Raw genomic sequence first — 23,319 nt, 5'->3', positions numbered from 1 at the left:
TGAGGAACAGGAACTGCCCCTTGGGTCCGTCTGGCAGTCCAGGAGGGTCCAGGGAAGACGACTCGAGATCAAGATAGACACCCCTCTAGATTTGGATTCAGAGTTGGCAGCATGGTACACACACGGGTAGAATCTATTCTGGAGGAGGGGGAAACTCCCCTCCTTAAAGTGAGTCTCTTGGATGAAAGCGACGTCTCCATGAAGATGGCGCAGCTCGCCCAGCAGCATGCGCCTTTTCTTGGGTACATTTAGCCCCCTGGCGTTGAGGGAGGTCATCTGCACAGGATCCATGAAGAGTAGGGTAAAGGAGGGAAGGAGGAGGAGGGTGGGGGGGAGGAAATGAGGAAGAAAGAGGGGGGAAGGGGCAAAGTGTGGAGGGGGGATGGGAGGGAAAAAGGGGGGGAGACTCAGAGATATCTGAGAAAGAGGGGGGAAGGGTGTATCCTTCATAAGGAACGGACCTCCATCCCTGTGGTCTCAGGGGAACAGTACCACAGAGTGGGCCCCCCTCCCTAAGTCACATCATAAGCCACCCGACCAACCACCCCCCCTCCCCCCCCCGGACAAATTTGTGCCCCCCACATCAGTATTGCGAGTTCATCCGCGGTCACGCCTCCCTCCCCCCAGCCGGCAGGAGCTGCTGTGGGGACCAGGATGCTAGAGAATGGACACACGCCCAACCAACAACAATGCTGTTGTCTCCCCACCTATCAACCCTCCCCGCAAGGACTGAGCCCGCCAGAGGTACAACAGGAGCCAAATCTCCCCCCACCCTCCCCCCCTCAAATGCCCACAAGTGAAAAGCGTCATACATTCAGTCAAAACCAAGGCATGTAGTAGCAACCTAACATTAGATCATAACCATCAATAGCATGAAGAAGTCATAAAATAGAATAAAATCAAAGCCAAAAAATCCACAAAAGAAAAAAGGGGGGTGAAATAAGGCCACAGCTGGTGGCACTGCACGTTCTTCAGAGAGCAGGATTGAAAGGCCTGCAGAGTCTCCGGGTGGGCACAGAGGGGGAGGGTATTGCAGGGCTGCCAACGTCTTGCAGAGATCATGGTGGGCTAAGTAGGGGGCTGGGGCGGGGAGCAGTCCCCACGCAATTCATAGAGAGAGCCATGGGGAGTGGGAATCACAGGCAATGGTGGGCACAGCGGTCGGTCATCCGAGCCATCAATTCAGAGGGTGAAGCATTGGGGAGGGCCGGGGGACCCATTTCCACGGGGGGAAGTGTAAGAGGCCGGCGGCAATGGTGAGTAGCCATGGGATAGGTGTGCAGAGAAACATGCATAGACTAGATACTCATCTGGAGGTCAGGCTCAGGGGCAAGGCCAAAGGGACCATCAATCCTCCCTCACCGCCATCGCCGATTCCAGATGGGGTCATTGGCCACGCCTGGGTGTACAAGGAGGAAGGCACCTGTCCCTGCCGGGGATGGATGGTGGTGTTCGGCTTGGACTCGGGAGATGCTGCAACCAGTTGGGGACAACGATCGGTTCCATATCCAGGAAAGTGTAGAGGGCCGGCAGATCATCCGGGTGGTGAACTGAAAATGAAGAGGAGCCTTTACGGACTGTGAGGGAGATGGGAAACCCCCACCGGTAAGTGCAGCCCAGTTGCCGAATCTGTTCCAGTAAGGGTCGCATCAAAGCTCATCGCTGGAGAGTGGCCCGCGACAAATCGGGTAGAATTCGGACTCTGGCCCCATCAAAGCCCACGTCGCCGGCCTCCCAGGCTTGTCTGATGATGGTATCCTTATGGGCATAACGGTGCAGCCGGCAGATGACATTGCGCAGCCGTTCAGCATCGGAGGATCGGGGCCCCAGTGCCCTATGCACCCGGTCGAACTCCAACGAGGCGGGCAGGATGTCCGGAGCCAGGCGCTGGCAGGTGGCCCAGACCAGTGTGTTGAAGTGACTCCTGGCCCGTGGCCTCTGGGATCCCCCGCAGCCGAAAGTTGTTCCTGCAGCTGCGGTCCTCCATCTCCTCCAGGCGCAGTTGTAACTCTCCAACGTAGACGGATTGTGCAGTCTGAGCAGCCTCCAGCCATGAAACCCTCGCCTCAAGAGTAGGGATGATCGAACGGTTCGGGTCGACCATCGGTTCGACCCGAACATTGGCTGTTCGAGGTTCGGCCGAATTTAGATCTTTTTCCCCAAAAAGTTCGGAATTCAGCAACCAGAACTGACCAAAATGCAATGGTTCAGGAAATGGGCTTTAAAAGCCTGTGATTGGACCAGAACCATCAGTAAAAGCCAATTGAGGGGCAAGAGAATGCTAGGAATGTGATTGGAGTGACTAGGGGGTCCATAGTCCAATTAATAGTGAATACGCCCCCCAGTATATAAGATAGCCCCCGCCAAATTCCTAGCATTCTTATACGGGACATGAAAGAGAGTGGAATGCTGTTCTGTTACAATGTGTTACAAAGTGTCATTTAGCTATTTTTAGTGTGAGGAAAGGGATATCTAGTGTAGTTAGGTGCTATTTTTTCACTATAGTTAGCATTAATTTATTCAGTTTCTGTAGGGAAAGTGTTAAGTGTAAGGGGACCGTAGTGTAGTGTAGGGTTAACTGACTGTGACTGCTATGGAAGGGTGACAAAACCATTCCAAAGCAGGGTGATCACTATAGAGAAATGATCATTTCTCTGTGTCGCTTTGGAACAGGAATATGGCTTCGCTCCCGTCAGCATTTTTTATGCTGCAGGGGTTGCCAGTGCTTTTTTGAGGACATGTTTGGAGTCAGGCAATGGCATGACATCTGAACATGTCTATAGGGGTATATATATATACATACACCTATGTCTGTATAAATACACCTGCACATATATAGGTGTTAAATGAGCAGAACACTATACTTTTGCTAATTAAATAATTTGCAAATATGGCTAGGCTCCTAACACACCTATATATGTGTAAGTGTAATATACATATCAGTGTGTGTGTATATATATAAACCCCTATACAGAAGTTCAGATGTTTTGCCTGCCTCCTGGCATTTTTTTGGACATTTTTTTTGGGTTCTTTGGAGGCAGGCAAAACATCTGAACTTCTGTATAGGGGTATATATATACACACACACTGATATGTATATTACACTTACACATATATAGGTGTGTTGGGAGCCTAGCCATATGTGTGCAAATTATTTCATTAGCAAAAGTATAGTGTTCTGCTACTTTAACACCTATATATGTGTAGGTGTGTATATATACCCCTATACAGAAGTTCAGATGTCATGCCTGCCTCCAAAGAACCCCAAAAAAATGCCCAAAAAATGCCTGCAAGAACAAACCTGGGCATTTTTTTTTTGGCGCTGGCATTTTTTTGGGCATTTTTTTGGGGTTCTTTGGAGGCAGGCAAAACATCTGAACTTCTGTATAGGGGTATATAAAAACACACACACTTATATGTATATATACCCATACACATATATAGGTGTGAAAGGAGCAGAACACTATACTTTTGCTAATTAAATAATTTGCAAATATGGCTAGGCTCCCAACACACCTATATATGTGTAAGTGTAATATACATATCAGTGTGTGTGTTTTTATATACCCCTATACAGAAGTTCAGATGTTTTGCCTGCCTCCAAAGAACCCCAAAAAAATGCCCAAAAAAATGCCTGGGCATTTTTTTGTTTTGGCGCTTGCATTTTTGGGCATTTTTTTGGGTTCTTTGGAGGCAGGAAAAACATCTGAACTTCTGTATAGGGGTATATATATATATACACACACACTGATATGCATTTTACATTTACACATATATAGGTGTGTTAGGAGCCTAGCCATATTAATGGAAATTATTTCATTAGCAAAAGTATAGTGTTCTGCTCCTTTAACACCTATATATGTGCAGGTGTATATATACAGACATAGGTGTATGTATATATATACCCCTATAGACATGTTCAGATGTCATGCCTGACTCCAAACATGTCCTCAAAAAAGCACTATCAACGCCTGCAGCAAAAAAAAATGCTGACGGGAGCGGAGCCATATTAGTGTTCTGAAAGTGACAAAATACAAACGATCTCTTTTTTTTTATGGTTCTGGACATGCTACAGAGCTGAAACTTCACAGGTACACTTTTTAGACCCCCCAGATACGAAATCCAAATCTAAAAATCAAAAAATCTCTTTTTTTTTTCAATAATTGGCTTTTTTATCAAAAATGACAATTTTTAAGAACTTATTTTTGTGTGATTAATAGTGAATGGGGCATGACCCAGAACCCTAGGCACTTTTTAGGGGCATTTATTGGGTTTTAGGGCTTTAAAATTGTGTTTTTTGATTACCGAAGTTCGGGTCCCATTGATTTCAATGGGGTTCTGAAATCCGGGCCTAACTTTCGGGTAGTTCGGATGTTCTGGCCGAACCGAACTTTTCAAAAGTTCGATCATCCCTACTCAAGAGAAGACACGATGATTCCCCCATGGACACCCTGTCGGTTAGTAGTTGGACGTCGGGGCGTACCGCTTGTATGTCCTTGCGTGGGCCTCTTCCAAATGCAGGGCCAGGGCCTCAAAGTCCTGTTTTGTGGGCAAGGCCTGGATCAATGCTCTCAAGTCCCCCGCATCCCCCTGAGTAGTAGGTGCGGTAAGAGAGTTCATGGACGAAGTCGCGGGAGACGGGGATTGCGACCCGAGTTCAAAGAGAAGCGAAGCAGTCGGAGAGGCTGGTGCGGAAGCCATAGGCACGGAGGAGGTCGCACGTGTCTGGGGTCGACCAGCGTGGGCCGAAGATGAGCGGGTCCTGGGAAATACTGGTGCAGCTCTGATCTGGGTGAGGTGCAGAGAGGTTTCCTGGGTCCTCTCCTGCGACCGGTGCTCATTCCAGGGTAGCTAGTGGCGGAAAAACTGTAGTGGACAGGGTGAGATGGCCGGAGCTCAAGCAATGTGCTTCCTCACGCTGCCATGTTCAGGACACGCCCCCCCCCCATCCCTTTCTTTTACCTATGCTGAAGAAAATTAAAATGACATATTCACCTGGCCTGACCTTGTCCTTATGCTACAAAATGTTCCAACTCTAGAATGTGCTATCCTCCTGTACACCAACCTTTCTTTACGAGTTACAAGTTTCATTTATCTGGGCCCATATGTTTTGATGTGAACATTTTGAAGCAAGTTTCAAGAAAACTGCTGGAATTTCAAATGTTTAAAAATAGGCCCTCTTTAACTGATGATTATATCTTTTATTTCCTATAGTTTATACCCTTTACAGCTAAGATAACTTTGTGACAAAATTAAAACATCTAATATTCTCAAAATCATCATGTCTCAAAAGACTAAGGGGTCAATTCACTAAGAGACAAATACTGCATCAATTTTTAAGTTAAAATAACTCATGCAGCATTTAGCTCAACAGTAGTCAATTCACTAAAAAACATGCGCTATTTAACCAATGTGTTAAATATTTATGTTTTGCAATATTTAGCACTTAAATTTTGCTTTATTTTTAACTTTTTTTTTTACATTTTTTTTCAAGGTAACACTGCACCAGAAAGCACACACCAATATTGTGAAACTATGAAAACATTCTAGGGTGCTTTCATTCACAAAACTATATCCCTCTGATGAAATGTTTGAATTTATTTTCATTCCTGAGCTCAGAGGAGAAACATTTTTCACTGAAAGTATACCTTTCACTTCCTGCCAGAGTCCCTCTAATTGTTATTTTGTACTATTCTAAATATCACCAGCAAACATCAAGTGATAAATAAAGAATGTATGTGTTTTTTAGTGAATTGACTTTAATGATTTATTAATGTGGTTTTTTTTTTTTTGTGGTATTTACCTCACTATTTTAACAAATATGCCGTATTTATCTCACATTCAATATTTTACTTTGATGAATTGACTCTTTTATTATCGCATGCATATTTATGAAAAAAGAGTCATGAGACCTTTTTATCGCATGCGGTAACTTTTAGTTAATTGACCCTTACACAGAAAGGCCTGACATCTACTTTTTACCATATGTATAAAGCAGTATTAAACCAAAAACCAAAAATATAATATATTGGAGTTGATCAATCATTAGATGTAGTGGCTTTATTAGTTTTATTTCTTTAAGCTTTTTTCACCTCTGTTTTTACCTAGTGATCTGGCCAGTAACACACCTCCTGTATTAGAATGCCTCCATCCTGGATGAAGGAGAACAGGAGACACCTTTGAACAGCAGCATTGTTAATCTGGGGGAAGGGGAGTTTTACAGTAGATGCACTGGCAGATTTAGATTCACTGGCAGATTTAGATTAATTCCTTTTGGGATGAAGGTTTTACGTAAATAAATAAAAGCTGATTACTGTAAGCACCTCAGTCAGTAGTAAATGGTTTGTTTCAACCCTGTAACTGCTACATCTGCAGAACAGCTTGTTCTGTTGAAAAACAACAGACTTACCGCTATAGACACCAGCAGTGATTGCATGCAAAATGTTCGACAGGCTGGTTATACTGAAGTCAATTCATGGATGGACATCAGTACAACCAGCCTGCCCATAGATGGATTCAATCTCGGCCAGTCCCTGCTGATCTGTCCAAGATTCTATCCATCTATGCCCGCTTTATAGAAGCAAGATGTGAAACATCTAATCAGTGGAAACAACCTACCCAAGCTGGCCACTAGACTGTAATTTAGTTACAAAATACATTTTCTTGTGGCACATTTAAAACATACAGGCATGCCCTTCAACAAAACATAAGAACTGTGCCTTTCCCATTTTCAAGCTCCATTTTCTCATCATTCTCAGCTGTAACCTGAAGGCTCACTTAGCACAGAACCAAAGAGCAAAGAGTGTAAAAAATGACTAGAAAGGAAAAAAAAAAGGGAAAAAGGGAAACACAAAGCACACGGATTTACTCACAAAACATTAAAAATCACTGTTACGTTATTCGCAATGTGTGCGCATGTGTGTGTGCACCTTAAATATATACCTTGTGTATAACAGTATACCTTGCATGAACATGAAATATTTCTTATCTGATCCCTATACAGAACGTATATGGTTTATTACTGAATAATGATGAAACAATTAAGACTACAATTTAACAGAGCTTGTTAATACAGCAAGTTCATTCTCAGTTCTATGTCATACCAACCATTAATTTTATTTTTATTTGCTTAACACAAATGCTGAACCTTTTGTAACTAAAAAAAAATAAAGATAATCTGGTCTGCTTAATAGTGTAATAATACATAACTTACCATCTCCAACAAACTGAAGAAGAGCTAAATCAATAGGTCGTTTCCACTGAGAACCTTTTTGAAGGGCAATTCCATAGCCTGTTGTGGCAAAAATATAACCACTGCCTATTGTTACAAGCTTGCAACCCTCATCCCTTCCAGCCATGTAATTTAGCACTGCTGCATCATAGATGAAGGCATCCAACTTTCTGGAAAAGAAAACAGTAGACCAGACAGAGTGAATGAGAAATATGTTTTTATTACTATCATTTATACAGAGTAATACAAATATTGTAGGTCTACAATATTGCTAGCTGCATAATGTACATCCACATAATCCTAATTACCAGTCAGATCAAAGACCGCATTTTATGAAACATGGGTTGGTGCTACAAAATCATTACCTAAACACTGTGTGCAGTAGGAAAACCATTGATTCTACATAGTGCTGTAGAGGCTGATGATGAAAAATTGTTCGTCTGAGAAATCAATTTCTTCCACTGTAAGAGACTACAACATGTCATACTTTTTTTGTTCTCTTCTGTGCATAGTTTTAAATCAGTTCCTCCCAGCATCTTCAAAAGTGTTCACCAGGAAAGAAAGTAAAGGTGTGGAAAGTGTATTTAAAACAAACATGTGTTATCTGGATCTATTATCTGGAGGTGGCTATATAACCCATACATTATGATTAAGGTCCCCGTGATGTACAAAAAGAAAAACTTTTTTTTCTTATGTCAAGCTTCAGAAAAGAGCTACAAAAAAATCATTCTTATATATTAGGGAAATTCAGTCATAACACTCTATGCAAAATATTTTTAGGGTACAATTTCCTTTCAAAATGTTCATATACTATGTTTAAATGGTTTTTAAGCCTAGGTTCAAACTAATACTGCTGCATAATCATGCATTTTCAGTACATTTTGTAATGCATTTTTGCTTGCTTTTACAGATTTTTAATGTATTTCAAGCTCCTTGTGTTTTTGTAGGAAGGAGACTGTTAATTACAAATCCCTGCCAAAACGTACCAAAAACACGTGTACATGCACATTTCATGGGCTTTTAATGTGCACTCATTAAAGTCTATGGGGCCAAAACACACTATGTTGCACCAAAAGAAGCACCTGCACATTTTTTTAATTCACAACTCATTGTTAAGTGTTAATGACCTCACATTGTTCTGTCTGTCTGCCTTAAGAGAAACTTATTATGGGATGTATATAGGTTTGTGGATTGGATGCTAAGGGGGAGGGCGGGATTGTCCCACATTGTATATTTTTGTGTACAATGTATGCGAGTATAAAACTCTGTTTCCCATTGGATTGTGAATGTCATGTCCAGTCTTCAACAAGGTCCACCTTGGCGGTAACCTTGTGGGTGAAAACTGTATATAAGTCTGTTTCTTGTTCAATAAAGTTGTTCTAGAGTTACTTCACCCTCAATCTAGAGTCCTGTCTCTTATTGGGGGAATATGCTACAAGGGATTGCTATGGTCTTCCATACTCCCTTATATAAGGGAGTATGATCTTCCATACTCTCTTATATAATCACTAAGCTCTTGTAAGAGGTTGTGTACAGCTTGATCTGCCGTACTCTCTGGCAAAAGAGAGGGTCACCCACGGGAACCTGGAGCCTTGTTGTAGGTCCAGGGTGGGTAGGAGATGGCAGGACCCTAACCAAGCTGCAGCCTTTTGTGGGGTCTGAAGTGGTTACGGTGTCTGGTGGAGTGCTTGGAGCCCTCGGGAAGCACTAGGAGCATCTGTCAACAGAGGTATCCAGTCAGGGGTGTCCTGTTCCATTACATTGGTGGCAAGCAGTGGGATGGCGTCCTAGTGTGAGGAGAAGCAGCTCAGAGACACCGGTAACGTTATGGAGCGAGCAAACACCTGTGCAGTGTTCCCATATGAGGAGGAGTTTCTCTGGAGGTGTCAGCAACACTTGGTCCAACAGGATGGGCCTGTATCAGAGGAAGCCATACTGGACTGGAGAGACCACACTCAAAAGGAAATGTGGTATGAGGCCTTAGAGGATGTGCAGTGGAGGCGGAGAGAGAACCTTCCCAGCGAAGAACAGCGGTTCCAGGTATATGTTGCCCTGCGGTTACCTTTCCTAGGAAGAGAAACCCCTGGATGAGTGGGTGACGGAGCTGTGGGACCTGATTTGGAAGGAGTTGTGGCTGGATGAAGCTTACTGGGCACTAAAGAGGTACTCCACCCAGCGTGACCACTGGATGGCTGATGAAAATATGCCGGAAGGTGAGGACTATAGTGGCCCGGGCTTGCTGTGGGAGGCCTTTGAGGAGAGGGACTTTGGATGTCCGGCAGAGTTTCGGCGCTGGGAAATCCAGGACACCAGGGAAGCCCTACTGGGTCTTCCCAGAGGGGATGACCTGGGGTCAGACCTGATTCATCTGGTCAGAATAAAGTGGGAACTGGAGCAGGACTACCAACGCCTGCTCTGCTCCATTCCACCCCAATCTACCCTGCAAGCAGAGCCGGAGTGCTGGGTTGCAGATCCAGACCCACAACCCTTCAGTTGGAGAGACTTTACAGACTGGTGGTACTGTGAAGACCCACTGATGGCAGGTGGAGATGGAACCGAGGTCTCTTTACCGGCCCTACAGGGAGGCTGGGCAGCTGGCCCAGATCCCCAGCTACAGCAGGAGTTACTAGGAATAGAGATGGTCGGTTCTACTCCCCAGCGGCAGGCAGAGTTACAGGGAGCCGAAGGTGTCGTCCTTCCTTCCCAGCAGCAGTGTACCTTCCAGGGAGAGGTGACAACTAATTCTTCTCCCCAACCACAGGGAGACAACAGCCTTGACCCCAATGGTGCAGATGGGACTGCGGTCTCTGCACCAGACTTACAGGAATGCTGTACGGCCGGTCCACATCCCCAACCTACCCCACAGGAATACCCGGAGGAGGAGGTAAGCGATCTCTCCTCTCTACAGCAGACCCCCAACCAGGTCCTGGGGGTAGTATTTGCCAACCCCAACCCAGCAGAAAATCTGGAAACAGGGCAGCTATCAACCTCTGCCCAGCCCCCGCAAAAGCTACAGTCTTCACTTGTACACCCCAGGGATGCTGGACAGTCTGCCCTGATCCCCAACAGCCCAACGAAGGGAGCCCCACCACCCTGTCTTCTCTCCAGCAGCTGAAAGGACTCCCAGGAGAAGGGCCAGTCCACAATTATACCCAGCAGTGGGTATGTTCTGCGAGAGAGGCAGAGGTTGGCTGGGTGAGTAACACTGTTTTCCTGACAATTTGTTTGGGGTACTGGGTGGGTGCAGACATTGGGAGGGCTGTGGAACACAGCCTACCTTAGAGAGGTTGGAAAGTTCCTCTCTCAGCCTACTATGCTCCTCTTATGTCTAAGTCACCCTGTATCTCTTAGGGACACAGGGTGCCCAAGAAGCCCAGTCTGGCCTGCCCAAATCAGACTTTCACAGACTGATAAGCTATGAGAGCTCCATGAGCCTTGTCAAGACAAACTTACAAACTATGTGGAACTTTGTCAAGGAAGCTGCCATGATGGATGGACTCTTTGGGACTTGTTATCTGACTAACTCAGGCACAGACCGATTGAAGGTCTCATTGTTAAGTGTTAATGACCTCACATTGTTCTGTCTGTCTGCCTTAAGAGAAACTTATTATGGGATGTATATAGGTATGTGGATTGGATGCTAAGGGGGAGGGGGGGTTGTCCCACATTGTATATTTTTGTGTACACTGTATGGGAGTGTAAAACTCTGTTTCCTATTGGATTGTGAATGTCATGTCCAGTCTTCAACAAGGTCCACCTGGGCGGTAACCTTGTGGGTGAAAACTGTATATAAGTCTGTTTCTTGTTCAATAAAGTTGTTCTAGAGTTACTTCACCCTCAATCTAGAGTCTTGTCTCTTATTGGGGGAAAATGCTACAAGGGATTGCTATGGTCTTCCATACTCTCTTAGAAAATCACTAAGCTGTTGTCAGAGCTTGTGCAAGAGCTTGCTCTGCTGCACTCTCTGGGGAAAGAGAGGGTCACCTACGGGAACCTGGAGCCTTGTCGGAGGTCCAGGGTGGGTAGGAGACGGCGAGACCCTAACAAAGCTGTGGCGGTTTTGTGGGGTCTGAAGTGGTTACGGTGTCTGGTGGAGTGCTTGGAGCCCTCAGGAAGCACTAGGAGCATTTGTCAACGGAGGTACCCAGTCAGGGGTGTCCTGTTTCGTTAAAGAGATGATCTCCATTTAAATATATTATTCCCTTAAAGAGTAACTCCACTTTTGTTGATGAAAAAAAACATTCCCCTCTGGTTGATCTGTATACATTGCAAGGAGTTTAACAAATGTTGTTGCAGTTTCCTACCTTTTTTTATTCTGAAGAAATCTCTGTTTGTTTCTCTGTGCTCATATGCTGAGTAAGACTAATGGGAGTGGTTTCATAATTATCAACCAGCTGCTGCACCTGCAGGGTTATAATGAGGAAAATTACAGGGTCTGTATCCCTTTAGATGTGATTTCCAATTGGAAGTATCTCACCCAAAAATTACATTTTTGTTTTAGGAGATGCCACAAATCGGACTTGTATCTTAGTGAAGACTTCTGAGAAAATCAGTGAGACAATCACACGAGCAGGAAATTATGTTTCTGGGGGGGGGGGGGGGGGAGTGTTCTGTACACGTTCTGTTTACAGAAAACCTCCAGGTAGTCATATTGCATTGCATTTTACCAAATAGGACAGTTTTGCAGATTGAAAATAAAAAGTTATTTTTTATTAACATTCAAATACACTATGACTTGTGTCGCAATTGTATATGCTAAACTATTTTTTTTTAATTGCTATTTTTTTCCCCCACGAAAGTGGAGTTACCCTTTAAATTTTACATTGAGTCATTGGCTTTTCTGAATCATGGAAAAGTCAGTAGATTTTCTGTCTGTACTGGTTAATAAAGCAAAATAATAAAGCCCAATCCAGAGCAAATATTAACTTCCCTGTTCTGTTTACAGGAGATAGAGTCCTTCTTCTATGCAGTCAGTGTTGTGGACACTTCCTATTGGCTGTACAGCAGTGGGGTCTTCCCAGAATCCAAAAAAAGGGTAATGTTAGCATGAAGGGACACTTGGGGACCGGTCGGAATGGGCACATCTGCAGTGCTGGATTAGCAGTCTCCAGCTTCCAGAAGTTATCCCAGTAAGGGTCCTAAATGGTGAGTATGTGGGCAGGGCATACTTGTCCATGTATACGAGGGCATCTTTTTTTTGCTCATTATTGCCTGGGACAAGGCAGAGACTGCAGTCATGTGAAGAATCTAACAATAAGGCAGTTCCTCAACTTCGAGATAAAAATACAGAGTTCCTCTGAAAAGCGGCCTGTCCCATGCCAATACACACTTTCATGTGATGTAAGTTGCATTAGAAGGGATGCGTTGAGCCTAAGCCCACTCTGCTAGTCCAGCATATCTCTGTTACCTCACTCCCAGTAACAGAATAGGGTCTCACCATGCACCTAGCGCAGACCTCATCTGTGCACTTAATAACAAGTATGGCATAACAGTTTAATATGAACAATGTCCTTTTCCTACAATAGTGTGGCAGCCTAGGTCTTATGCAATCCTGATACCACAAACAGAACCAACCAGGCCCCTGAACCTCAGCCTTCCCCCTTTTTATAGTACAGGTGGTCTGGCTAGTGCCAAAAAGCCTGGGAATTGAGCTTATTAAAATTAACCCTTTCCCCAGCCTGAGACAGTCGCTAACTTACTAGTTCCAATATACTTTAACCTGCCTACAAGTATATCTTGCTTTGCACAATAAGGAAAAAAAACATCCAGTATGGGGGGCGGTAAATATTTTTGCTCAGAGCTGTCTTTTAAAGCAAAAAGACAATGACACCAAGGCAAATGGAATTTTCATAAACAGAGCTCAGCAATGGCAGCATTCATGTTTCAGTCATTGCAAGTTGTATTTAAGGTTGATTGTGAAACTAAATAAAACAGTTGGCTAAATTTATTGGGCTTATTCTCCTAGATACCACGTTATGTATATGCCTCACCTATTTAATTTATGGAAAAAAAGTACCTTATTCCAGAAAAAGGGGTCTTAAAACAATTCATTAAGTATCAAGCTGCAAAATTACATAAGATATAATTTTTATTAACTGGAGAAAAGCTGGGGCTTTAATTTACTTTCTTAAACTGGATGGGACTGCAAATGAGTGTTGAGAAGACAGCATGCAGCCAAGAAAAAGCCAGTAGAACAGGTCTCCTTTGTATGCATGATCATGACCATGATTCTCTATTTATTTGTCAGCTGTCCAAGCAATGAAAATACAGAAATTACATTTCTCTTCTTTGATCATTTGCCTTATGTAGCTTAAACGCCGCTTTGGATAATAATATAAATTCATGAATTAAATAAACATAATATTCTTCCAGTTCCCAAATTATACACCACATCATTTAGAGAGATAAAGGGGACCTTTCTGGAGTCTCTGTAGCATAGTAAAGTGTATTTAGAACAGCCCATCATGAGCCACATGTAGAGGGAGCAAGGCCCGGGGGCTTCAAAGCAATCAGCATAGAAAAATCAGCATTCTAGCCCATGGATGGCGACCGGCTTCTTTATCCCCCTCTCCCAAGCATCCTCGGGGAGCACAGCATGGAACAATTCCTCTTTCACAATGGCTTTGATGCGGCACCTGCCACCTATCCGGTGCCTGTACTCCCTACCATGCACATTCCCAACATGGTCAATGGCACGGAGACAGGAGAGGCCGAAAACATGGCACAGGCTGCAGATGTGGCAATACGCTTTCCCTGATGACCAATATGGAAGGATTGCAAAGGCTGTAGCTGCCCTGTTGTCTCTGACCATTAGGACCCTTACTTTTTAATGTCTTTATAAATGATAAAGATTTTGGATTAAAAGTACAATTTCAGATTGCAGAATTGCAGATGACACCAAGCTATGCAGGGGAATAACATCCTTTCAGGATGTCTCCAACTTACAAGCCAACCTCTATGCACTGTTTAATTGGACGACTATGTGGCAAATGAGGTTTAATGTTAATCAGAGTAAAGTTATGCACTTGGGGGCTAAGAATATGCATACATCATACATACTAGGGGGAGTACAACAGGGGGAATCAATGGTGGAGAAGGATCAAAGGGTTTTGGTTGATCATAAGCTTAATAATGGCATGCAATGTCAAACTCTGGTTTCCAAGTCCTTTCTCGTATTAGGAAAGGTATGGACTCCAGAGAGAGCAATATCATTTTGCCCCTGTACAATTCTTTTGTAAGACCTCATCTGCAATATGCAATTCTCAAAAAGAATATTGGGGAACTGGAGAAAATGCAGAGAAAGACAACCAAACTGATAAGAGGCATGGAGGAGCTCAGCTATAAGGATAGATTAGAGGAACTGAATTTATTCTCTCTTGAGAATAGGAAATTAGGGGGTGTAACGCTGAGGGCTCCGGTCCCTGCTTCTGGACCGGAGCGCTCGCAGCGTTCGTTCCAGATCCACTCACCTGTGCCCGCTCCGGCTCCCTCCTCCGCTCCCCGCTCACATGGTTCCAGGAGCGCGCGCCCCTGCACCATAGGGCGCGCGCGCGCAGGTCGTTTGAAATTTAAGGGGCCTGTGCACCAGTAATTGGTGCCTGGTCCAAACCTCCCTTCCTGTTTCCTGTGACCTGTTTCCTGTTTCCTGTGACCTGTGACCTGTTTCCTGTTTCCTGTGACCTGTTTCCTGTGACCTGTTTCCTGTGACCTGTTTCCTGTTTCCTATATAAGTGAACTGCCCCTTCCAGCCATTGCCGGATCTTTGTTGCCTTTTTGCCTTAGTGAAAGCGTTATTTGTGTAATCCTTTGCCTGTTGCCGAACCCTTTGCTAACGACTATCGCCTCTGAACCTGTGCTGCCTGCCCTGACCTTTGCTACGTCTGACTACGCCTCTGCCTGTCCCTTTTGTACTACGCCTATATCAGCAGTCGGTGAGGTTGAGCCGCTACCAGAGGACACGACCTGGTAGTTACCGCCGCAGCAAGCCCATCCCGCCTTGCGGCGGGCTCTGGTGAAAACCAGTAACTACTTAGAACCGATCCTCCGGTACGGTCCACGCCAATCCCTCACTGACACAGCGGATCCACTCCCTGCACCGCTCCTGCTACCAGTCCGGACCCTGACAGTAAGATCCGGCCATGGATCCCGCTGATGTGCCTCTGCCTAGTATCGCAGACCTTACTACAGTTGTGGCCCAGCAGTCGCAGCAGATCGCTCAGCAAGGTCAACAGCTGGCACAGTTGACCGCCATGCTGCAGCAGCTTCTTCCAGCACAGCAGCAGCCGCCTCCACCACCTGCATCTGCTTCACCACCGCAGCCTGTGGCCGCCGCCACTTCTAGAGTCCGTCTGTCCATGCCGGCCAAGTACGACGGTGATCCCAAGTTGTGCCGCGGATTCTTATCCCAATGCTCCCTTCACCTGGAGATGTCGGCTGACCAGTTCCCCTTGGAGCGAGCCAAGGTGGCATTTGTCGTTAGCCTGCTTTCGGGGAAGGCCCTGGCCTGGGCTACACCACTTTGGGACCGCAACGATCCTGTCACTGCCAGTGTCCAGAGTTTCTTTGTGGAATTCCGGAGTGTTTTTGAGGAGCCAGCCCGGGCTGCCTCAGCAGAGACTGCGTTATTGAACTTGTCCCAGGGGAGTTCCTCTGTCGGAGACTATGCTATCCGTTTCCGCACCCTGACTTCGGAACTCTCCTGGAATAACGAGGCGCTCTGTGCTACCTTTAAGAAAGGCTTGTCCAGCGCCATAAAGGACGTCCTGGCCGCACGAGAAGTCCCTACCAACCTGAGTGACCTCATCCATTTGGCCACCAGGATTGACCTGCGTTTTGCTGAGCGACGAGAGGAACTGCTACAGGAAAAGGGAAGTGCTCGTCCCAGACGCTTTCCTCGTCTGGCGCCTATCTTCCAGCCTCCACCGCAACCCTCTTCTGGGCCTCCCGCCGAGGAAGCCATGCAGGTGGATCGGTCTCGCCTGACCACGCAAGAAAGGAACCGCCGTAGAGACGAGAACCTCTGTTTGTACTGTGCCAGTACTGAGCACTTTCTAAAGGACTGTCCTCTCCGTCCACCGCGTCAGGGAAACGCTCGCACCTAGTCAACGTGGGAGAGGCGTTGCTAGGTGTGAATACCTCCTCTCCACGCATTACGGTACCCGTGCGGATTTCCGTGTCAGCCAAGATCTCCTTTGCTGCCTCTGCCTTTCTGGATTCTGGTTCAGCCGGTAACTTCATCGACGCCTCGCTGGTGAACAAGTTCCACATCCCTGTGGTTCGTTTACTGAAGCCCATCTTCATCTCCACAGTTAATGGAGAGAGACTCGACGGTATGGTGCAGTTCCGTACAGAACCCCTCCAGATGGACATCGGAGTCCTGCATTTGGAGCGATTGGAGTTTTTTGTGTTACCCCATTGCACCTCAGAACTCCTCTTGGGTCTGCCCTGGCTCCAGCGCCATTGTCCCGTTCTGGATTGGACCTCCGGAGAGGTTCGAAGCTGGGGTTCGGCTTGTTTCGGCAGATGTCTCAAGTCGGTACGAGTCAAGTCTGCACCTGTTATTTCTCCTCCTCCCGGTCTGCCTGAACCATATGCGGATTTTCCAGACGTTTTTTGCAAGAAACAGGCGGAGGTGTTACCTCCACATAGGCCATATGACTGCCCCATTGACTTGCAACCTGGCACTACGCCGCCTAGGGGAAGAATCTATCCTCTCTCCCCTCCAGAGACTCTAGCCATGTCAGAGTATATCCAGGAGAACCTGCAGAGAGGGTTTATCAGGAAATCCTCTTCTCCTGCCGGAGCAGGATTCTTCTTTGTTGCGAAGAAGGACGGTACCCTTAGGCCTTGCATAGACTTTCGGGGTCTCAACAGCATTACTGTAAAGAACCGTTACCCTCTTCCCCTGATTACGGAATTCTTTGACCGGTTACAAGGCGCCAAGTACTTCACCAAGTTGGATGTCAGAGGGGCCTATAACCTTATTCGCATCCGAGAGGGTGACGAGTGGAAGACGGCTTTTAACACCCGAGACGGGCACTTTGAGTACTTAGTCATGCCTTTCGGGCTCTGTAACGCTCCAGCGGTCTTCCAGGAGTTCGTTAACGACATTTTCCGAGACCTGCTCTATACCTGTGTCGTGGTCTATTTGGATGACATCCTCATCTTCTCTACTAACTTGGATCAACACCGTGCTCATGTCCGCTTAGTACTCTCCCGTCTCAGAAAGAACCGACTCTACGCTAAATTTGAAAAGTGTTTGTTCGACCGTACCAGCCTTCCCTTCCTGGGCTACATCATTTCTGCCAAGGGACTACAAATGGATCCTGCCAAACTGTCTGCCATCCTGGACTGGCCTCGTCCCTCTGGCCTTAAGGCCATCCAGCGATTCCTCGGATTCGCAAACTATTATAGACAGTTCATACCGCATTACTCCACCCTTGTGGCACCAATTGTAGCCCTAACCAAGAAGGGGGCTAACCCGAAATCTTGGCCGCCCCAGGCCGAGAAGGCCTTCAGCGCTCTTAAGTCTGCCTTTGCCACCGCCCCAGTTCTGTCCAGACCGGATCCTACTAAGCCGTTCTACCTGGAAGTAGACGCTTCCTCTGTTGGTGCTGGTGCTTTGCTCATGCAAAAGACTACGAGAGGCAAGTCGGTTACTTGCGGGTTTTTCTCTAAGACTTTCTCTCCCGCTGAAAGAAATTATTCTATTGGGGATAGAGAATTACTCGCCATCAAGCTGGCCTTGGAAGAGTGGTGGCATTTACTGGAAGGATCGGTACATCCCGTGAACATCTACACGGATCATAAAAATTTATCTTACCTCCAGTCTGCTCAGAGACTAAATCCCCGCCAAGCTCGCTGGTCTCTATTTTTTGCCAGATTTAACTTCCGGATCCACTTTCGTCCAGCGAGCAAGAACCTCAGGGCCGATGCCCTCTCTCGTTCGTCTGATGTCACAGGAGAGGAAGTCAAGCCACAGCACATTGTGCCCCCGGAATGTCTGGTCACTGTGGCACCTATAGACTTGCGTAACCTCCCTCCCGGAAAGACCTATGTTTCTCCCCGTCTTCGCCTAAAGGTTCTTAAGTGGGGACATTCTTCTCTTCTCGCAGGACATCCTGGCGTCCGAAAGACTCTACAACTTATCTCCAGGAGATATTGGTGGCCATCCTTGGAGAAGGACATCTCTGAATTTGTACAGTCCTGCTCTGTATGTGCCAGAGACAAAACCCCTCGCCAAAGACCCGCCGGCTTTCTCCAGCCACTTCCCATACCAGAGACCCCTTGGTCCAATATCGCGATGGACTTTGTTACGGACCTACCACCATCTCACGGGAAAACGATAATTTGGGTCGTCGTAGATCGCTTCTCGAAGATGGCGCACTTCATCCCGTTGCCAGCCTTACCATCCGCACCTCAGTTGGCCAAGCATTTCCTCCGACACATCTTCCGGTTACACGGCCTGCCTTCACATATTGTCTCCGATAGAGGAGTCCAGTTTGTGTCCAAGTTCTGGAGGGCTCTCTGTGGACGGCTTAAAATCAAGCTGGATTTCTCTTCTTCATACCACCCCCAAACCAACGGACAAGTAGAGCGGGTCAATCAAATCTTGGGCGACTACCTTCGCCACTTCGTTTCCTCCCGTCAAGACGATTGGGTCGACCTCCTCCCGTGGGCGGAGTTCTCCTATAACCACAAAGACTCTTCCGCCACCAACAAGTCTCCCTTCTTCGTGGTTTACGGTCGTCATCCTCTGCCTCCTCTGCCGTTATCCTCCTCCTCCGGTGTACCTGCAGTGGATGACCTGGTGCAAGACTTTTCTGCCATCTGGCGTGAGATGCGCCTGTCCCTCTTACAGGCCTCATCCCGCATGAAAATCCAAGCGGACAAGAAACGTCGGTCTCCTCCTGTCCTGGTTCCTGGGGACAGAGTTTGGCTCTCCTCCAAGTACGTCCGCTTCAGGGTTCCTAGTTACAAGCTTGGTCCTCGTTATTTGGGACCCTACAAGGTCAAGAAGAGGATCAATCCTGTGTGTTACCAACTCCATCTCCCTCCCTCCCTTAAAATTCCCAACTGTTTTCATGTCTCCCTCCTCAAGCCTGCGGTCTTTAATCGCTTTTCCCCCAAGAATCTTCCTCCCACGCCTGTATCCGGTACCTCGGATGTCTTCTCCGTTCAGGAGATATTGGCCTCTAAATTGGTCAGGGGGAGAAGATATTTTTTGGTGGACTGGGAGGGCTGCGGTCCTGAAGAGAGATCCTGGGAGCCAGAGGAGAATATCTTGGACCGTAACCTCATCCTCAGGTTTCTGGGTACCAAAAAGAGGGGGAGACCAAAGGGGGGGGGGGTACTGTAACGCTGAGGGCTCCGGTCCCTGCTTCTGGACCGGAGCGCTCGCAGCGTTCGTTCCAGATCCACTCACCTGTGCCCGCTCCGGCTCCCTCCTCCGCTCCCCGCTCACATGGTTCCCGGAGCGCGCGCCCCTGCACCATAGGGCGCGCGCACGCAGGTCGTTTGAAATTTAAGGGGCCTGTGCACCAGTAATTGGTGCCTGGTCCAAACCTCCCTTCCTGTTTCCTGTGACCTGTTTCCTGTTTCCTGTGACCTGTTTCCTGTGACCTGTTTCCTGTGACCTGTTTCCTATGACCTGTTTCCTGTTTCCTATATAAGTGAACTGCCCCTTCCAGCCATTGCCGAATCTTTGTTGCCTTTTTGCCTTAGTGAAAGCGTTATTTGTGTAATCCTTTGCCTGTTGCCGAACCCTTTGCTAACGACTATCGCCTCTGAACCTGTGCTGCCTGCCCTGACCTTTGCTACGTCTGACTACGCCTCTGCCTGTCCCTTTTGTACTACGCCTATATCAGCAGTCGGTGAGGTTGAGCCGCTACCAGAGGACACGACCTGGTAGTTACCGCCGCAGCAAGCCCATCCCGCCTTGCGGCGGGCTCTGGTGAAAACCAGTAACTACTTAGAACCGATCCTCCGGTACGGTCCACGCCAATCCCTCACTGACACAGCGGATCCACTCCCTGCACCGCTCCTGCTACCAGTCCGGACCCTGACAGGGGGGATATGATCAACATGTACAAATACATAGGGGTCCGTATAGTTAACTTGGTGCTGAGTTATTCACTTTAAGATCATCATAGAGGACAAGTGGGCACTCTTTACATCTAGAGGAAAAGAGATGTCATCCCCGAATATGGAAAGGTTTCTTCATCGTAAGAGCTGTGAAAATTTGGAATAGGTTCCTCCAGAGATGGTTCTGTACAGCCTAGTAGATTGCTTTAAAAAAAGCCTAGATTCTTTCCTAAATGTACATAATATAACTGGGTACTAACATTTATAGCTAGAGTTGATCCTGTGAATATCCTATTGCCTCTTGGAGGATCAGGAAGGAATGTTTGTCCCTTGCTGGAGCAAATTGGATCATGTTTTACGGGGCTTTTTCACCTTTTTCTGGATCAACTGTGGGTATAGGATCATGTATATGGGATTGTATATAAGTAAAAGTGGGTGATAACCGCGCTAAGCTCCTATGTAAATAAGCAGCAACTTAAAGTGTGACAAACACATAAACAAAAATAATAAATAAGGTGCATAAAAACAGATCCACAAAGCCCAAAGGCTCAAAGACTCCTTCACACACTAGCAGCGCTACAGTCCATAAATGAACATAATTATCAAAATATAGAGGGAAAGTCCATGCATGCAGTCCCAAATATGAAAGGTTGCTGGAGAAGGTGTATCCTTGCAGGGAACCAGAAAAAGACCTCCACCACACCGCTGTGTGCACCCTTATGTGGGAACACTTACCAGATAAAATCTGCATATGCGCCAAACACATCAGCCTGTGGGATCGCCTTAGTCTCCTTCAACCCTCCGAAATTCAAATTCAATGGGACCACCGTAAGGTATCGGACTGAAACCGCCTCACCAACATATGGACCGTTTGCATAGAGAATAATAGAGCAACATAGCGTATTCAAGCAAAAAATGTGCCTTTATTCCCAAACAATATCCCCTTCAATAGTTGCACTTACAAAAGACATAAATCATAAAGCATGACAGAATGTAAGCCGACAGTCCTACCGATATCTCCCGTCCAGTACGCCCGCAGCCCGGTACCTGGCTGCGAGCCTCGAGGGATCGGCGTGTGACGCGGGCTTCCTGCGTGATTTAAGTGACCACGCGCTGACGCGTTTCGTCAGCAAATGACGAAATTGGCAGTAGGATGATTCCACATCCCCACAATCTCATACGTTGTTATATAAAAACAATATGCAGGTATAAAAACAGCATGAATATAGATATAAAACCATATATATTGTATACCCCTGTACATTGTATACCCCTGTATGTTGTGGTCTCTAAGGTGCCCATCTAATAGTTTTTTGAAACTATCAATGCTCCCTGCTGATACGACTGCTTGTGGAAGAGAATTCCACATCCTTACCGCTCTTACAGTGAAGAACCCCTTACGCACTTTAAGGTTAAACCGCCTTTCCTCAAGTTTTAGTGAGTGGCCACGTGTCTTATTGTATCTCCTCTCTCTGAATAGTTTGTTATTTATGCTAGGGTCGCCAGTACAGTATTTGTACATTGATATCATATCCCCCCTCAATCGTCTCTTCTCCAGAGAGAATAGGTTCAGTGCTTGTAGTCTTTCCTCATAGCTGATGTCCTCCATTCCCCTAATTATTTTTGTTGCCCTTCTCTGGACTTTCTCCAGTTCCAGCACATCCTTTCTGAGGACCGGTGCCCAGAACTGGACAGCATACTTCAGATGTGGCCGGACCAGAGTCTTGTAGAGTGGAAGAATAATCTCTTTATTTCTGGAGTGAATCCCCTTTTTTATACATCCCAGTATTCTGTTGGCTTTGCTTGCGGCGGCTTGGCATTGCATGCCACTGCCAAGCCTGTTGTCTACCAGTACCCCCAGGTCCCTTTCCATCCTAGACTCACCCAGAGGTTCCCCCCCTAGTGAGTAGCTTGCTTTCTGGTTTCTGGCCCCCAAGTGCATTACTTTACATTTTTCAACATTAAACCTCATCTGCCATGTAGTTTCCCACCCCGTTATTTTGTTCAGAATGTCATCCCAGCTGTGGGTTCTTTCCAACATATATTCCCCGAATTCCCCCACTAAACCTTTCCTTCAAAAACTTTACAAACTATCTTCCAACACGATTGCTCCGACCCTAGTTTTGGACTATCAGGAAATCCTTGAGGGGGGTCACTACCTTCCATCTGGCTTCCAAGCCTATAATAAATTAATTCCCAAAAAAGGTAAAGACCCTATAGAGCCAGGCTTCTACTGCCCAATATTTTTGCTAAATTTCAACTATGAAATACATTAGAAGATTATTACTAAAAGGCTGGCCTTGATCATGCCTACCCTAAAACACCCCTCACAAGCTGGTTTCACAAGCTGGGCATTCAGCAACCTCCAAAATATGAAAGTATGTCCTGGAACACGCAAGAAAGAATCCTTCCTGTTATCTTCCCTGATGCAGAGAAGGCCATCGATTATGTGAGTTTTCACTGGTTGAGACTCGTTCTCTAGAAATTTTGCTTTTCTGGCTCTTTTCTTTATCCTGTTTCCACCATGTATTTAGCCCCATTGTTGAATGTGACAGCGGCAGGCCACATCTCAAGCAATATTAAACCATATAAAGGAACCAGGCAAGGTTGCCCCCTTTAGGTATATTCAAAAAGAAAGTGGGTGTTGGCGCTGCTCTGTGTTACCTCCAGATATTAACTTCTATATTAAGTCTGCAGATGTTTCATAAAGTAATAGGAAATTAATATCAATCTGATTGCTATAAGTAAATATATATATATATATATATATATATATATATATATATATATATATATATATATATATCCCCACACTCTATTTAAAATAAATACAGTATATAATGTCCAATGTCTATATTCAAAAATGGGACATGTGCTACATGTGCAAAAAATCTATGTGCAAAAACTACTCCTGTTGTGCAAAAAGCATATAAAACAATAATGTGCAAATTATAACGATTTGATTAACATATAAATACACAATCTGTGCAAATCATTACTGGTGC

General features: G+C 46.0%; 1 protein-coding gene across 1 annotated transcript in view; it reads right to left on the bottom strand.

The window, feature by feature from the left end:
* LOC309557698 (glutamate receptor ionotropic, NMDA 2A-like) overlaps positions 1-23,319 on the bottom strand; it is a gene marked incomplete at its 5' end in the record, with an annotated part of 88,727 nt that overhangs the window by 62,827 nt on the left and 2,581 nt on the right. Inside the window, one exon of the mRNA XM_082260479.1 lies at positions 7,214-7,401. Within this exon, the coding sequence (XP_082116605.1) occupies positions 7,214-7,401 (188 nt within the window). The remainder of the gene's footprint in view (positions 1-7,213; positions 7,402-23,319) is intronic.

Source organism: Pelophylax lessonae (assembly GCF_965119305.1).
Source record: "Pelophylax lessonae genome assembly, chromosome: 6".
Taxonomy (NCBI): domain Eukaryota; kingdom Metazoa; phylum Chordata; class Amphibia; order Anura; family Ranidae; genus Pelophylax; species Pelophylax lessonae.
This window is presented reverse-complemented; position numbering and strand designations above follow the sequence as displayed.